Here is a 15,784-nt window from a genome sequence, read left to right on the forward strand (position 1 = left end):
TGCCCGCGCCCTGTCCCCCAGACATCGGGGACTTTGATCAGGTGCTCGTGCACCCCAAGGCCAAGCAGGCCAGAGCCTTTTCCTGGCCCAGGCCTCTCACCCCTGCCCCCGCCGGCGACAGTGGCTTACTCAGCTCGTGCTGGCCAGGCAGGCTCGAGAACTCGATGACCAGCAGCTCCCGGCCGTCGAAGCTACGCCCGATGCTGTAGGTCTTGGCTACGTGGGTGCAGCGGGCCGCCGTCTGCTTCAGCACGCGGACCATCTGGGCGTAGGAGTGGTGGGTGAAACGAAGGAAGGTTGGCGGAAAGCCCGAGGGCAGCGCCTCCTCGACGACGTCCAGGCCTCCTGGGGGAGGGACGCGGGTGCCGGGGGTCAGCTGGGGCCTGCCCGCCCCCCTCCCCACCCCACGATGACGACAAGGGGCCCTGCCCTCTCCCGGCGCCCTCACCCCGACCACACTGCACCGGGGCAGCTTGGGGGTCGGGACCCACCTGTCCCCCTCGGATGGCTCCCCGGCCAGTCCGTGTTTGCTGGTAATGAAAGATCTCTTTATAATGCTTCATATCAACAGCTAAGAACAGCCCCCAGCAGACGTATCCAGCAACACAGTTCCTGGCGTTACCATGAGTAACGATCATATGTAGTTAGTTTGGAAATTTTACGAAAGACAGAACAGTAGAACACGAAGCAAGAGGCACACGGACAGAATCCTCAACCCAAGGAAACGCTCCGTTCAGCTGCCGCCCCTGACTTTGGGTGTCCCGGGAGCGTCAAGCTATAACTGGGGGGAGGGAGGCAGGGTTCTGTCCTTTACTGTTGTTTACTCAGCATCGCGGTGGAAACAGTTTCGACATCTTGTCAGGGAGGCAGCAAGGCTCTGAAAGGCTCCTTACTGCCCACTATTCCACCACCCTCCTGAGGCCAGACGTTAGCTGTTATTACCCACACAACAGTGAGCATGCGGGGGGGAGGCGGAGGGGGGGGGCGATGGGAGCGGGAGGGGGCGAGAGAAAAGCTTTTTCCCCAATTTTAAAGTTTTCTTAGGAGAAATTCCTGGGCTTCCAGGTCGAGGGAAGGATGCTTTTTAGCACAATCCACAGGCCAGCTGGCTGTCCCCTCCCACCCACACAGGCACCCCAAGGCCGGCCCCAGGGCCCCCTGCCCACCCCCTTCCCCGGGGTCTCTGCGCAGGAAGATGCAGGTCCCCGCAGGCTGGTCCTGGGGGGAAGCACTGATGGGGAATGCTTTTCCCAAGCGTCTCACTTGCCCTGTGGTTTTGTTTCTCCTCAGAATGGTTTCCGAGGGAGAAGCAAGCAGATGGAACTGGTAATTTGGTGGCAAAATTGCCCAAAATAAACTCTCTCCAGCCCACTCTGCGGGCTCTCTCAGGGCGGGCAGGCTCAACCCCAGGGAGATGTCTGGTTTCCTTCCTCTGTTTCTCGTCCCCCACCCGGCTGTCCCCGCTGTCCACGCTTCCTGCGTCCTCACGTGCAGAGGGCTCCTGTCTGCCTGCAAGGTGCCACCCACGGGCCACCGCATCGCCCAGAAGCTGCAGGTGGACGGAACACCCCAGCGCCCCAGATTCAGCTCCAGGATCAGCCCTGAGCCCCGCACAGCCAGCGAGTGGAGGCCAGCCCAAGGCACCTCTGTGCCCCACCCGCCGCCATCCTCAATGTCCCAGCCAGGAGCCATGGACACAGCAGGTGCCCAAGAGCTGTTTGCTGAACGGACAGATGGGTCCATCCATCCATGACTGGCCTGGCTCCCACCATCCACCAGGCAGGAGCGGCCGCCTGCCGCCACTGGCCTTCCCACAGCCTCCACTTTGCCATCTGTAAAATGGTTACACCAATATTCAGGGTCGCTGTGGGGTCTTCATGAGACGGTACGTGTATAGCACTTGGCCCCAGATCACGTGAACCTCCCCGCGAGCTCCATGACACGAGCACGTGAGAAGCCAGAAGCCGACGTCACTCTGAACCGCCCCGTGTCACACACTGGCCACGTGTGGCTATCTGTATTTAAGCTCAAATTCATTAAAATCTAACCAAATCAAAATTTAGATCCTTAGTCACACTCGGGAGCCACGTGTGACCAGTGGCTGCTGACTGGGGTGGCACAGAGGCTTCTACTAGTGCGGCTGCTGTGGGTTCCACTGTGCACTGGAGCTATCCCTCCTCACCCAGTCTGGAAGCCCAGCCAGGGGGTAGGGAGGCCTGCAGAGGCACTTGGCCTGCACGCCCCCCCTCCTCCAGCATCTCTACCAAGCGGGGCCCCAGGAGCTCCTTGCACACCCCCCAAGACGAGGGGCTCACCACCACCTAGGGCTGCCCATTCCATCACCACGACCCAGGGCTGCCCATTCTACCTCCACTGGTTTGTCCACACGAGAAACCAAAGCCCATCTCTGCAGCCCCTCTTCCCCTCTCCCCTGGGGCTCCACAGACCCCACTTTGAGGAGTCTAGCTGCCACTCCCGGCCAGTATTCTACGTGTGGTCTTTCAGGACTGACCACAGGCATCGGCAGGCTTTGCCGGGCAGGCCTCACGGGGGGACAGGCCCTCCTCAGAACAGTGCCCTCTGTTCTCTGAAGGCGGGGGAGGGGTGCCGTCGAGGACTCACACATCTCCGCCCTCCCAGCCGCACACCTGCATCCAGGGCCTCCTTGTCGGCGCCCTGGCCCAGGCACTTCCCACCCGACGTGCGTCCTATCCGCCCGCCCGCCCCCCAGCTGCTCACCACCACGGGACTCCAGAGCCCACCTCGCAGCTTCTCCAGGGGGTTGTAGCAGCCCTCCTCCTGGCCCGCGAAGTAGCGGCCGCAGTCAAGGAAGTAGGGCCACGCCATGTCAATGGCGTCGAAGGCGGGCTGGCAGGCATCCCGTAGCGCCTCGCAGACGTGCCGGCAGGGCCTGCGCGCCCGGCCGCCCTCGCACCGTGGGACCAGCACGGCACAGCCCAGCAGACGCAGGTCCGGGTTGCACTGGCCCTCCAGGAGGTGGTGCAGGACGCTCAGCAGGATGTACTCGGAGCTGGACTCCACCGCCACCCGGGACCGATGCTCCAGCAGCGTGGGGAAGGTCGTCTGGTTGTAGGAGGCATCGCTGCAGGTCTGGAGCTGCAGGTCCACGCATGTAGCTGGGGGAGGCGGGGTCACCACGTCACTCCCTCCCACGATGCCCCACCCAGACGCCTACTAAGGGCCTGCTCTGCCCCCGCTCAGGGCCGGGGCCTGGGGGATGGGCACCTGCAGCGTGGGAGGGAGAGGCCGGGGCCTGTGGGAGGACCAGAGAAGGCTCCCGGGGCTCACTGGTGAGAGAGCAGGGCAGGCTTCTCTGGGTCCCAGCCTCCGCGTGTGCCAAAGGCGTGCAGGAAAGCCACCCTGGCCGAGGGTCTGCCACGGTAGGGCATGCCACTGACTTCCGTATGGGGAAAAGATTTTCCTACTTTAAAAAAAATCTAGTCCCTCCACTTAGAATACACCCGATGCCTAAGTCTGGCAGGAGGGGCATTGAGGAAACGTGTGCTTCTGAGCACCTGTGATAGGTCAGAGCCACGCCGTCTCCCAAATCATCCCGAGATCAGTATTCCCTTCCTTGTTTTACAAAGGAGGAACTCAGGGCCAGGGAGGGAAGGGGCTTGTCCCAGCCCTGGACTCAGCAGGTGCCGGGCACAGGACTGGGAACGCACAGGATGAACAGCCAATGCAGCGGGTGTGTGCACACCTCACAGTCGGAACCCGGCCCACTTAGATCCCGCCTTGGCGGGGGGGAAGGGGGGAGGGGAATAGGAGGACCCCCTGCAGGAGGCGGGGCAGAGTCAGGCTCGGGAGCCCAACTGCACAGAGGGAAGGGCCTCCTTGTCTCGTTTTGTCTGATTTCTGGCTGTTTCAAATGGGTCTGGATTTAATCGATGGGCCACCTTATTCATCACCACTTTAGAACGGTGGGTTCCACCCCCTAAAACGCTTTGATAGTGTGAAGGACCTGCGTCACTGCTACAAAACAAAACCAGGAAGTCCGTGTACCGTACCGCTGTCCGCAGCTCCTGCCCTGGGGCATCCACCTGGGGAGAGAAAGGGCGGTGCTGTCAGGGGAGCGGACCCCTGCCCATCAGTCGTCCCCCACATGTGCTCAAAGGCGCTGCTGCTTCTCATTGGGTACTGGCCAGGCCGCCGGCCCCCTGCCCACCCTCCCCTTCACAGCCACCCTCTGATGTCCACATGGCCGTGCTCCCGTATTTCACAGGAGGGGAGACTGAGTCTCGAAGAGGTCACACGACTCCCCTAACGGAAGACAGCCAGGACGAAAGAGCCCTGGCTCACAGTGGTGGCCGATCGCCATGGTGAGGATACTTCCACTGTGGCCAATTTCAGCTTCCTGCAGCTCAACGAGTTCTCACCAAATTCCCAAATATTTAACAAGCAGCCCTCAGAGGCTGTACCCGGGGCTGCACCCCCGCAGTGCCTCTCACCCCACGCTATTCCAAGTTCCCCCGAGACTCAGGCAGGCAGCGGCCCCCTCCCCTCCAGAACACTCTGCAGCATGCTGTCTCCTGTTTCCTGAGAAGAGGACCAACGCGTGAACTGTCCTTGGAACTGTGGGTTTCAAGGGTCCTCCCCGAGGCCCAGACACATGGACCCAACAGTGAGACCCCTGGGAAGGTCAGTGAGACCAACCTCAACCAACACTACCCGCCAGGTTCCCCATCAGAGGCAGGTCCCAGGTGCTCTGTGAGAGCTAAGAGGAAAAAACAGCTCCAAGAGACGGAAATCAGATTTAAATCTCAGCTGGTGCAGGGGTCCCGGGAGGCGGAGGGCAGGCTGGGTGGCGGAGGGCAGGAAACGAGACAGCGCTGGTGGTGGGGAGGGTACTTCCGGGTGGTGCAGTGGTTGACGCTCCCAGTGCAGAGGACCCGGGTTCGATCCCTGATCAGGGAACTAGATCCCACACGCATGCCGCAACTAAGAGTTCACATGCCACAACTAAGGAGCCCGGCTGCCGCAACTAAGACCAGGGGCAAATAAGTAAGTAAATAAACAAACAAACAAACAGAAAGTGGGAAGTGGGTGCAGGGGGAGCCCAGGAGGAGCAGCATAAGGAGGCTAGGACCAGAGGGAAAGGCTCTTTCTAACCCCGTAACCTCATCGCGAACTAGGCCTGGACCACAGCAAGGGTGGGACCTGCTTCTAGGGATTCGCCTTAAGATCTGGGGGTCGTGGAAACCCGCCTGAGCACGTCAGTCCCCAGTGGCGGGGACGCGGCGGGGGCCCGGCAGCCCCCCGTGAGGACCTCTGCACACGGTTCCCCCACCGTGGACTAGGCGGCCACAGTCCCTGACCCCTCGGGCCAGCTCTCGAAGCTCTCACGGGATGGAGACGTTCAGGGTGCCCTCTCATCACCTGGTGAGCCAAGGACTCAGGCTGTCCTAACCGGCTGGTACCACTTGGCAAAGAAACGGGCAAGAGAATCATTTTCCTAAAGTATCCAGGCAGTGGAACTGCCACCCTTAACGCAACAGAGAGGGCTGCTGCGTGTCCACCACCCATGCCCTCAGCTACCCGCAATGCCCGCTGGGATGAGGCTGGCGGTGAGTGAGGACACCAGGGAGTGTGAGGCACCTGCTCTCAGCCTGCAGCCTGGGGATTTCCACGCACCCGCCCGACTCCACGCCTTTACGGTCTAAAGTGTCTCCAGACTTGTGCCCACTGCCCTCTGCGGCATGAGGAGGCGTGAGGATGAATCAAAACATAAGGGAAAGAAAGAAAGAACCAGAAACCGGCCCAGGGCAGCTTGGAACGCTGCGCTGTCACCTGCTTGTCTGCGCTGATGTCGGGAGAACAGATGAAAGGACGCGATCGGAGCAGGACCCCCGGGAGCATCCGTGCCCAGGGCTCACACTCAGAACTCACGCTCAGCTCGGCCGACCCGCCCTCACGGCCCGTGCGAGCTCGGACCCACACGGACGCCACGATTCAGTCAGCTCACGGCCCGTGCGAGCTCAGACCCACACGGACGCCACGACTCAGTCAGCTCGGGAGCCCGAGGCCTCCCTAGGCGGATGGCTCCAGCCAAGGCCCCCACCCCTCCTCATGCCTGCACCCACCACGCCGAGGCTGCGCCTGCCGTGTGCCCAGCCCAGAGCCAAGGGGGGCGAACCTGAAGATCTGCTCAGATTCTCGGCAGGCGCTCAGTGGGCAAAGCCCCCGCTGGCCCCGGGGCCTGTGCTGGCCTCAGGCAAACGCGTGGCAGGGAGGCCGGAGCACAGTGACTGCCGCGCCTGCTCCTTCAAAGCCATCAGATGCCACACGGTCGCCTGGACTTGAGTGGATCTGACAAGCGGATCCTCCCGGTTTCACGTAGCTTCGAGCCTCCCTGAGTCACAGGTGAGAAAACTGAAGTTGGGGAATCAAGCTCCTCTCTGTGCCTCAGTCTTCTCATCTGTAAAACGGGGATGATACTAAGAGTGCCCACTGTTGTTGGAGGGTCCGATGAGGTGGTGCTGAGGCCAGGGCCTGGGCCCAGTAAGGGCCCAACACACAGTGGCTTGGGGTCGCACGGGGAGAAGGAGGGACGGCCCGTTGTGACCCTCCCGCCAGACAGCGATGCCCAGTGGGAGGACAAGGGCGCGGCATCTGCTGACTTGGTCACCAACACTTCCAGGGTGGGCACCGGAAGCAAGACAGAGAGATGGGTGGACTCGCTTCCTGCGGCTACCATAACAAAGAACCACAAATTGGAACAACAAACATTGTTCATCTCCCGGTTCTGGAGGCCAAAAGCCTGAAATCAAGCTGCTGGCAGGCCACACCCTCCGCAGGGTCCGGGGAGGGTCCTCCTGCCTCCTCCAGCTTCCACCCCCAGCAACCCTGGCTGTGGCCACATCACCCTGCTCTCTGTCTCTGTCACCACACGTCCTTCCTGGTGTGTCTGTGTCCAAATTTCCTCCTTCTTCTAAGGACACCAGTCATTGGATTCAGGACCCACCTTAAAGCAGTGCAACCTCCTTCTAATGTGACCGTACCTGCAAAGACCCTGTTTCCCAAGAAAGTCACGGTCACAGGAAGGGGGAAGGGGGGCTAGGACTTCAACATATCTTTGGAGGACACAATTCAACCCATAACGATAAGCAAGCCCCAGGGGGTGCCTTTGGGGAGCTCAGGCTGGAGGTGGTGTGAGAGAGGACACGCCATGCAGGACGGTAGCCACGAGCACTTAAAAAAGAACGTAAAACAGTTCATTCTTAATTTTTACATTGATGACAAAACACTGAAACAATGTTTCAGATATATTGGGTTAAATCAAATTTGTTATTAAAGTTAATTTCGCCTGTTTCTTATTATCTCGCTCGTGTGGCTTCTGGGAAATGTGAAGTGATGTATGTAGTTGGCATCGTTCTGTCGGGCAGCGCTGGTCCCAAGGCTGCTTTTGAGCAGTCCACACGTGACCGTTACACCTCTTGACCACAAGGTGTCAGCATGTCTTCAACGAAGGGAGCAACATTGACCTGGGGCTGAAGGTCTTCGAGGCGAGGAACGATAATAGAATGAGGTAAGAGAGGTCAGGCCATCTGCCCAAGACCACACAGCAGTGTAGAGGACTCAGGATTTGAACCCAGACCTGCCTGGCCCCTAGGAGCATGAAAGTTGCCTCAAACCCCAGGCTCTCGATAAAGACCTGAGGGAGGCAAGGGACAGGCGGGGGGAAGCGTCTGGGCCCGCTCTGAGCCCTGGGACGGTGAGGACGTGGATATAGTCCTGGACATAAAAGCCTGGACTCAGGCTGCCTGGCCCTGCCCACGTCAGCGTGCGGTCTGGAAAAGGCACTGGGTTTCCATGGACCACACATGCTCATCTGTAAGGAGAAGATCCAACCAGAGGAAGGAATTATTCTAGAAACAGTCACTGATGCCACCACGGAGTGGAGGACAGAGATCCACCCTGCTCATCCCTCCAGGTGAGGAAGGGGCAACCTGGGCCCAGAGGAGGGGGCTGCATTTCTCCCTGGAAAAAGGGGAGGTCAGGGAGAGCTTCCTGGAAGAGGGGACTGTAATCCCTGACATTTCCTGGGGCCTCAGGAGAGGACCCTCAGGGGAGGGCCCGTCCATGACACCACGCAAGTTCCATCTGCATCCCGTGCACAGATGTGCAGGAGTGCGTGTGAACACACACACACACACCCATACACACTCCGCCTGGCCCGGGTCTTTCTGTAGCAAGTGGGGGAGGAAAAAGGTGAAGCGGGGTAGAGGAGGAGAGAAAATTCAGTTTGGGCTGAGGGAGAAGAAAGGGAAACGATGGCCGTCGGCACATTCGAGAGGCATCTTGCTCCTGGCACACCCACTGGGCTGGTGCCCGCAAGTTCTCAGGTATCCACAAACCTCCAGCGCTCGAGAGATTCCGAATCTGACATGCCCAGACCCCTGTGCCCCAGGGGACCCCGCCCTCCAGGGGCACAGATGTCTGCTGCTGCTAAGAACCCTGAGGGCAGCGGACTAGATACACCCTCACCTTTAAACGTAAAGGGAAAGCAGCGAGGCCCACTCCAGAACGGGAGGTGTGGTCAGGACAGGAGCCCGGGCTCCCGGCTGGCCCCCGCCTCAGCCCGGCACCCAGGAGGGTCCCTGGCTCCCGACACTCTCCCCCTCCCCCTGCCCCAGAATCCTACCCCCTCCTCCCCGGCCCTCTGCGCCCACTTCCGGAGACGCTGTTGTCCAGGCCGCAGAGATGGGAGGGAGGGGTCAAGAGTGTGCCCTGCCCAGAGGCCGCCCCGCTCCTGGAAGGACCAGGGACCTCGGACGACCTCTCCTCCTGCAAAGTTCTGGCATCCGCTCCCTCGGAGCCCACCTGCAGGGCGCCCTGCCCGCTGTGCCCAGACCGAGAAGAAGCCCCGGCCAGAGCACCGGGTACCTCCGCTGCCCACAAGCTGCCTGTGCGTTCCGCCCGGGGGTCCCAGCCTGGATGCGCTCAGACAGCCGGCTGCCCGCTCCTGCGCAGACCCCGAGGTCCAAGGTCACAGGGTGCCCACTTGGGGACCATGGGTCACGCGGGGGATAGTTCCCGGTTCCGGGGCGCCGAGTTCCACCCCAGGGCGCGGGCCGTACGGCCTTACCCGCGGCGTCCGGGGTGGGCTCGCACCAGGGCCGGGCGGCGGCGAGGACCAGCATCGCGAAGAGCAGCGGCGGCGGCGGGGGCCGCATGGTGGGCGGCGGGCAGGGTGGCGGGCAGTGATGTGGCACTCGGGCCGGGGCGCAGCGCCGCGCGGGCTCCCGCCCCCCACGAGCGCGGAGTCGGATTACAGCACGGCGGCGCCAGGAGCCGCGCAGAGCGATGCGGCGGGAGGGACCAAGGAGCGCGCAGCCCGCTTCCGGGCCGATGCTCCGCCCCGAGCGGTGGGTGCCCTCCCTGGGGCTCGGTTTCTGCCTACCCCCTGACCTCCAGATCCCCTGCTGATCCTGCCTACGAACCCTGATTCCTGGGGTCTGTGGGCAAGACTGGTCCGTGCTGGACCCAACTGGCGGGGAGCCAGGCCAAATCATCCCCAGCTCTGGGCCTGGGTCCCAGGACAGGAGTGATTGAGTGTCCCCACCTCCCCTCACCGTCACAGGCTGTGGATGCACCTGAAGGGTCGGGGGGCGGGGGAGCGGTCAGGTACCAAGAAGGGCAGGCAGCTCCTCGGTCGCCTTGGGCGACCCCCCACCTCTGAGCCGGCACCCTGGGGAGGAGCCCCCTCCGGGTTTGCTCCCAGCAGGACCTGCCAGGGAGTCTGGCACCAGGGGTCCTCAGTGAAACGTGGCAGTCCCTCCACTCAGCCCATTAAAGGAGCCAATAGAGGTCCAGGTGGTGGCGTAAAGGCTCACGGGGGTGTCTCCTCCATCCCCCCCACCCGCCCCCAGCCGATGGCAGGGCAAAAGCACCTCAGGGGCGGGCAGAGAGCCCAGCGCAGACACCCTAACTCCAGGGCAACATGTCTACACCTGGGGGTGCGAGAGAGCCCCTTCCCACTCCCCTCCCCTCCCCCGTGCTCCTGCCTGCATCACCAGGAGCCGTCCCGGCAGGAGGCCTGAGGGGCCTGGGAGAAGGGAGGCCCAGGACCTCAGCCCCAAGGGGAGAAAAAGGTGGTTCCTAGAGCCCCTCTCTCCTCCCAGGGTCAGGACTGCTTGGGCGTTCGGCCAGCGCCTTTGAAACCCTCCCCCCGCCCCCCCAAGGAGCTGGACAGGTGCTCACTCTGCTGTCCAGATGTGCGCACATCTGCCTGCCAGCCACTTCTCACAGCCCCACAGCTGTGGTCCAGCCAGCATGTACGTTGCTGTGCTCGTGCCCTGAGTACTGGGAACAGTGCGGGCCAGACACGGAGGTCCTCAGCCCAGCATCGTCCCCTGGGGCAGGTCCCTCCCCAGCTGGGCCACTGGCCCAGACCATCTTTGGAGGCCGGTTCCTATATGGGCCTCCTTCACCAACTGTCCTGGCTGGCAGGGAGGCCGGACCCTGGAGCCAGATGTCACCCAGCCCTAAGACTTGGGATGAGCCGCTTAGCCCAGAGGCTGGGGTGACAGTGACAGTACCTGCTGTGGAGCACACATGGGAAGAGGGCTTTGACCCATCGTTGGCTCAGAGAAGGAGCCGCTCACTCCACTCACATCAGCACCTCCAGAGTCTGGGGCGCTGGTCTCCATGCTACCCTCTGTCCACATGGACTGCAGGCTTGTCCTTCCAGAAGCCCCTGGCCTTTCTCTGGGCAGTCTCCCGGGCACTTTCCTTCGACTTCCCCTCTGAGGTTTCTGGCCCACACTGGGAGTGTGAATGCAGACCCCAGTCTTCCTGAGTGCCAGCTGGTGGTGCCCGTACTGGGGGACGTGTGTTCCCTCCCCCTCCCTCACCCCCATGCGCCCACGTGGGCACAAGTGAGTCTCCTGGCTGTCCCCTCCTGCGACGGGTTCAGTTCTGATCCTGAGCCCTTCGGTGGTCAGCTTCGCGCCTCCGATGACAGCCCTCTCGTCCGGTTTGTTTTTCTCTCTGAGAGGTGCGTAACAGTAACGATACAGCTTTAAACCAGAGGCGTTTGGGCTTGGATGAAAAAGATCAGTGTTAGCTGTTGTTTTTAAAGGACAGGGAGGGTGGGAGGGAGGGAGACGCAAGCGGGAAGAGATATGGGGGCATACGTATGTGTATAACTGATTCACTTTGTTATAAAGCAGAAACGGACACACCGTTGTAAAGGAATTATACTCCAATAAAGATGTAAAAAAAAAAAAGACCGAGTGAGAAGACTCTGGTGATCCCCTCTAGGACTACGCTCTTCCCTCTCCAATGAAGTTGGAAGGAACAGCCTCTCGCAAAAGCTTTTTAGCCAAGAGGTCGATCCACCAAATCGTTCTGATCCGAAGGATCCAAATCGTTCGTCGGGGGCGAGTCCCAGGCAAGGTTAACCCTTTCCAAGGGCCGGATCCTCCCAGGCACTGAATCCCTGCCACCGAATAATGGGCCAGAGGGGTGGGGGCAGCCTGCGGCGAGACCTGTGCGTCAGGATGGAGCAGATGAACAGAAGGTGCAGGGAACCTGAGTCTGCAGGCGCTCGGCTGCCTGGGCCAGCGGACAAGCCCGTGGTGACTGCTTGCAGAATAAGATGCTGGGCGAGGAGCCACACGGTGTTGCGGAAGGCGCAGAGACTCTGCCATTCCTTATCTGCCACTTCACCCTTCGAAGGACGCTCAGCCAGAGACTGACCTCAGCAAGGGACTCCTGATGGCCAGGGGTGTGTGCCCAGCAGCCAGGAGCCCATAGGTGATGGGAATCCACTCCCCGCCGGCTGGAGACGGTTTCCTGTGCGCCCCTCCTTCAGTGTCTGGCCGAAGCACCAAAGCCTCAGGGAGCCACCCCCATGCCCCCACCTCCCCAGGAGCCCCTCCCCATGCTTCCTCTGGGACAGCGCTCCGTTCAGTAAATTAACCATGTTTAATTCAAGCACGAGGGCTCTCCAGACACGGGCTCTGTGCCGCCCCTGCCGGGCACTGGAGAGATGTCCTCCTCTCATGCAGCCCTTGCCTGGAGTTGCCAGCAAGGAAGCTGGCAGCCACCCTCTGTGCAGAGGCGAGTCATTCCCGCCCTGTGGGTTGCAGGTCCTCTGAGCATCGGAGAGGAGGCAGGGACTCTCCCCAGAAGGGCATGAGCTTTGCAGGAGAGCCAAGTGCCCCTCCCGGCACACATGGTGCAGGGTCTAGTAGGGGTCATCCTGGAGGCCCAGCAGGGGACCCGCCTTCCTGGTCATGGACAGCTGGCTTCAGGCTAATGCAAGGGCAGCTTTTTCTCCTTCCCAGAGAAATGAGAGACTCTTTGAATAAAGTGTTTATTGGTTCACAAAGTTCCTGGGACCCAACACCATTTTGCAATACATTTAAGTGCACATGAAAAGTATCTTTCAAATAAAAAAAAAAAAAAAAACACCACAAGCCCAGGATGAAAGACAACACAGGGACTTCCCTGGTGGCACAGTGGTCAAGAATCCTCCTGCCAATGCAGGGGACACGGGTTCGATCCAGGAAGATCCCACATGCCGCTGAGCAACTAAGCCCATGCGCCATAACTACTGAGCCTGCGCTCTAGAGCCTGCGAGCCACAACTACTGAGCCCGCGTGCCGCAACTACTGAAGCCCATGCGCCTAGAGCCCGTGCTCCGCAACAAGAGAAGCCACCGCAGTGAGAAGCCCGCGCACCGCAATGAAGAGTAGTGCCCACCCACCGCCACTAGAGGAAGCCCGCGTGCAGCAACGAAGACCCAACACAGCCAATAAACAATAAATAAATTTATAAAGAAAAAAAAGAAAGACAACACAGTGAGTAAGCCACATCAGCTGAGAGAGAGGATGTTCTAGAATGCCTAGCACAGACACAGCTAACAGCACTCCCCCGGGAGGGGCCTGTGCCTGAGTGGTCTTCTAGAAAATTCCGTGGGGCTTCAGGGAAGACAGAATAGGGAGAGGAACAGCCACCACCTCTAATAAGTGTCGTCTCTTTCCAACCGTGACATTTTCAGCAGGACAGTATGCACACATTTCCTCAAGTGGATGTAAGGCTCTAAGAGCGGATTTTCACATGGCAAGCCTGTGCGTGGCTTGGCATGGGGCCCAGCCCTGCCGGCTGGCACGCTTCTCCCACCCTGGGGATGTTCCCAGGAAGTAGAAGCGGGTTCGACCTGCAGATTCATGGCCTGGCTCTGAAGTTACAGACAAGCGGACCACGCTCTCCTTTGCAAGAACCGGGGGCGCCCGGGGGAGCCCCGTGGGCTCTGGGTCCACATGCCTCCTGTGAATGAGGGCAGCGAAGCCCGCCACTGCCTCATATCTGCAGCCTACCGCCCAGGGCTGGAGTGACGGCTTCCACTGAACTGACTGAGTAGTTTATTTTTTAACTGCTTCCTGACCCCGTATCTATAGCTATTATTCTCTCAAGTAATTTGCTTTGTTTGAATTGCACCTTATATTTTATGAGCGCTTAAATATACCCTGCTGGCGGGAGGTGCTGGAGAATCAGCCGCAGCAGAGCCAACAACACCCAGTTAGTTGGAAAAGAATTCGTCAAGGCGGCTCCACCAGGCTACAAACCGTTACTAACGCCTTGAGAGGCCGAAAGAGCTGACTGCTGTGTGTGTGTTTGGAAGGAACGAACTCAGGACCCACCTTGCCCTGGACCTGGGCGGGGGCCAGCGCTGCGGGCTCTGCAGGGTCCTGTGGGCGGGCCCCTGTCAGACAGTCCGTCTTACCAGGTGGCGTCCCCCGCCCCCAATCACGCCGCCCACCCCTGGTTCTGCAGGGGGCCGGGAGGAAGGAAACAGTGATGAACAGGATTGAAGAGGGAATCGAATCCATTCGTTCATTCACTCACTCACCTGTACAGCCTCCCTCTGCTGGGCACCATTCTCTCTTTGAACTGTGACATAGGACAGATGTGCGCGCAATTCCCGGACACTGTGCCCTGGGTCCATTTGGCAACAACGACAGCGGGTGGCCCTACCCGGGAACGTTCCCCTGGATGGACCACTAGACTGAGGGTGATGTCACCCAAGGGAAGCCCCACCCTCTCTGGGCTCCAGGGCTGAGGACAGTGGCTGCAGTGGGGGAGGGAGGCCCCCAGCCTCCCGGCCGCTGCCCCCCTGGACTCCTGGGCTCTACCCGCTGCTGTCACTCTCTTGACCTTCTCATGACTGTCATCAAGAGGCCCAACGGTGGCCTTGGGAGATGGGGATGGGGTCCACGTGCTCTTATGTCCTCATCAGAAAAGGCTGGGACACAGACACTCCTTATGTCCTTCCCCAGTCAAGATTCTCATCCTTTGGAGGAAATAGACCAAAAAAAGGCAGACGGGGTGCAGGTGTGACCAATGAGTCCAGCCTCCGAGCATCACGATGAATAGAAGTGGAGCAGAGGGAACCGACGGCAAGATTTCTCGGGGGACCCGCCCCTGCCTGCACTGGAGCACCCCACCCTGATCACAGGTTGTCGGACGTGCCGAGTGGGGGCCCCAAACTAGACTCCCCGCGGGACTTAACTCCCTAACCTGGACAATTCTGAGAGGCAAGGGGGGCAATGTTAATAACTGGGCCGGAGCAGCAGGTGCTAACCTGGGCCGCCCCAGCAGACCCTAAGTGAGTGTAGCCACCCTACCCGTAACGACAGCTGTCACTTACAGGAGACCTGCCGTGTACCTGGCACTGCGCAGGGGGCACCTTGAATCATCACAACAACCTCAGAAAGGAGGTGGGGAAACAGGCTCAGAGAGGGCAAGCCACTGTCCAAGGGCCACCCCCAGCCACAAGCCCAGGCCTGGAGCTGAAACGATCCCCACTGTGACAACGTGAGCACGGATGGTGACAAGGGCACGAGCCCCACCAGCCTGTCGGGCGATCGAGCAGGTAGCTCGGCGGCAGTGGCCACACTCACACAAGCACACCTGTGCTCTAGGGATTTGGAAGTTTCTAGAACCACAGGGGAGTCCACATGGCAGCCCTGACGCTTACTGGCTGAGTGGCTCTGGGCCTCAGGCACGGGTGTCCTGGGAGTGAGTCTGGGAGCAGCACAGCGGGTTACTGTTCGGAAAGCGTTGCCTGGCTCGAGCTGTTGAAACTCAGGCTTTGTGTCCTAAACACAGACACACGCACACACACGTGTGTCCCCGTGCCCCTGCACACGTGTGCGTACACACACGCGCACATGTGTGCACATGCAGACGTGATCCTGGGTCAGGTTAACCGCTGGCTCAGGGAACACCACCCCTCCTTCTGTCTGCGATGGCTCCCAGGCCGTCTCCCCAAACCAGAGTCCCCGCCAGGTTTCACGGGAGGAAACATGGTGCCCGCGATCCAGGAGAAACCCACACCGCGTGCCCGAGCCGGCCGGGGTCAGTGGCCGACAGTCACGTGTCCTGAGCACGGAGCCTCAGCAGGAGCTGGACGCGGAGAGGACAGCGCCCTCCAGCGAGCAGAGAAGCTCAGGGACGCCCCTCCTCAGCCTGTGGGGAACGTTTACCTCCTCCCAACACCAGCTAACAAACAAAACGGGCTGAGGAGACAGACAGCCTGACCTCACAGTGTGTCCTAGAGCCCCAGGAGGACCTCGTGTGAACAAAGCCGGGCGCCCGGACCCGCGCCCCGTGCCTGCTTTCTGCCCTGGGCTGTGGCCTGGGCCACGGGTGACGCAGCCCCGTGAGGCTGAGGGCCATCAGCTCCTCCCGGGGGCAGTGAGGACCACCCAGGGAGTCTGACCACAGCAGGGCCCTGGCCACGGAGTGAGAA

The 15,784-nt window shown here is 60.7% G+C and overlaps 1 protein-coding gene across 4 annotated transcripts in view; it reads right to left on the reverse strand.

Annotated features, from left to right (window-relative positions):
• The window catches only part of CPZ (carboxypeptidase Z), a 25,552-nt gene extending 16,256 nt beyond the window's left edge, over positions 1-9,296 (reverse strand). The window contains exons 1-4 of one of the 4 annotated variants that reach the window (XM_033856605.2): positions 9,110-9,294; positions 4,032-4,064; positions 2,763-3,137; positions 130-345 (exon numbers count right to left, since the gene is read on the reverse strand). In XM_033856605.2, coding sequence (XP_033712496.1) covers positions 130-345; positions 2,763-3,137; positions 4,032-4,064; positions 9,110-9,197 — 712 coding nt within the window. In that variant the 5' untranslated portion in view covers positions 9,198-9,294. Of the gene's footprint in view, positions 1-129; positions 346-2,762; positions 3,138-3,985; positions 4,008-4,031; positions 4,065-9,109 lie in introns of those variants that run through there. The other 3 variants (XM_033856606.2, XM_073804789.1, XM_033856607.2) reach the window with 3 other exon arrangements.
• Positions 9,297-15,784: the final 6,488 nt, after the last annotated feature.

Source organism: Tursiops truncatus, chromosome 5, assembly GCF_011762595.2.
Source record: "Tursiops truncatus isolate mTurTru1 chromosome 5, mTurTru1.mat.Y, whole genome shotgun sequence".
In the NCBI taxonomy this organism is placed as follows: Eukaryota; Metazoa; Chordata; class Mammalia; order Artiodactyla; family Delphinidae; genus Tursiops; species Tursiops truncatus.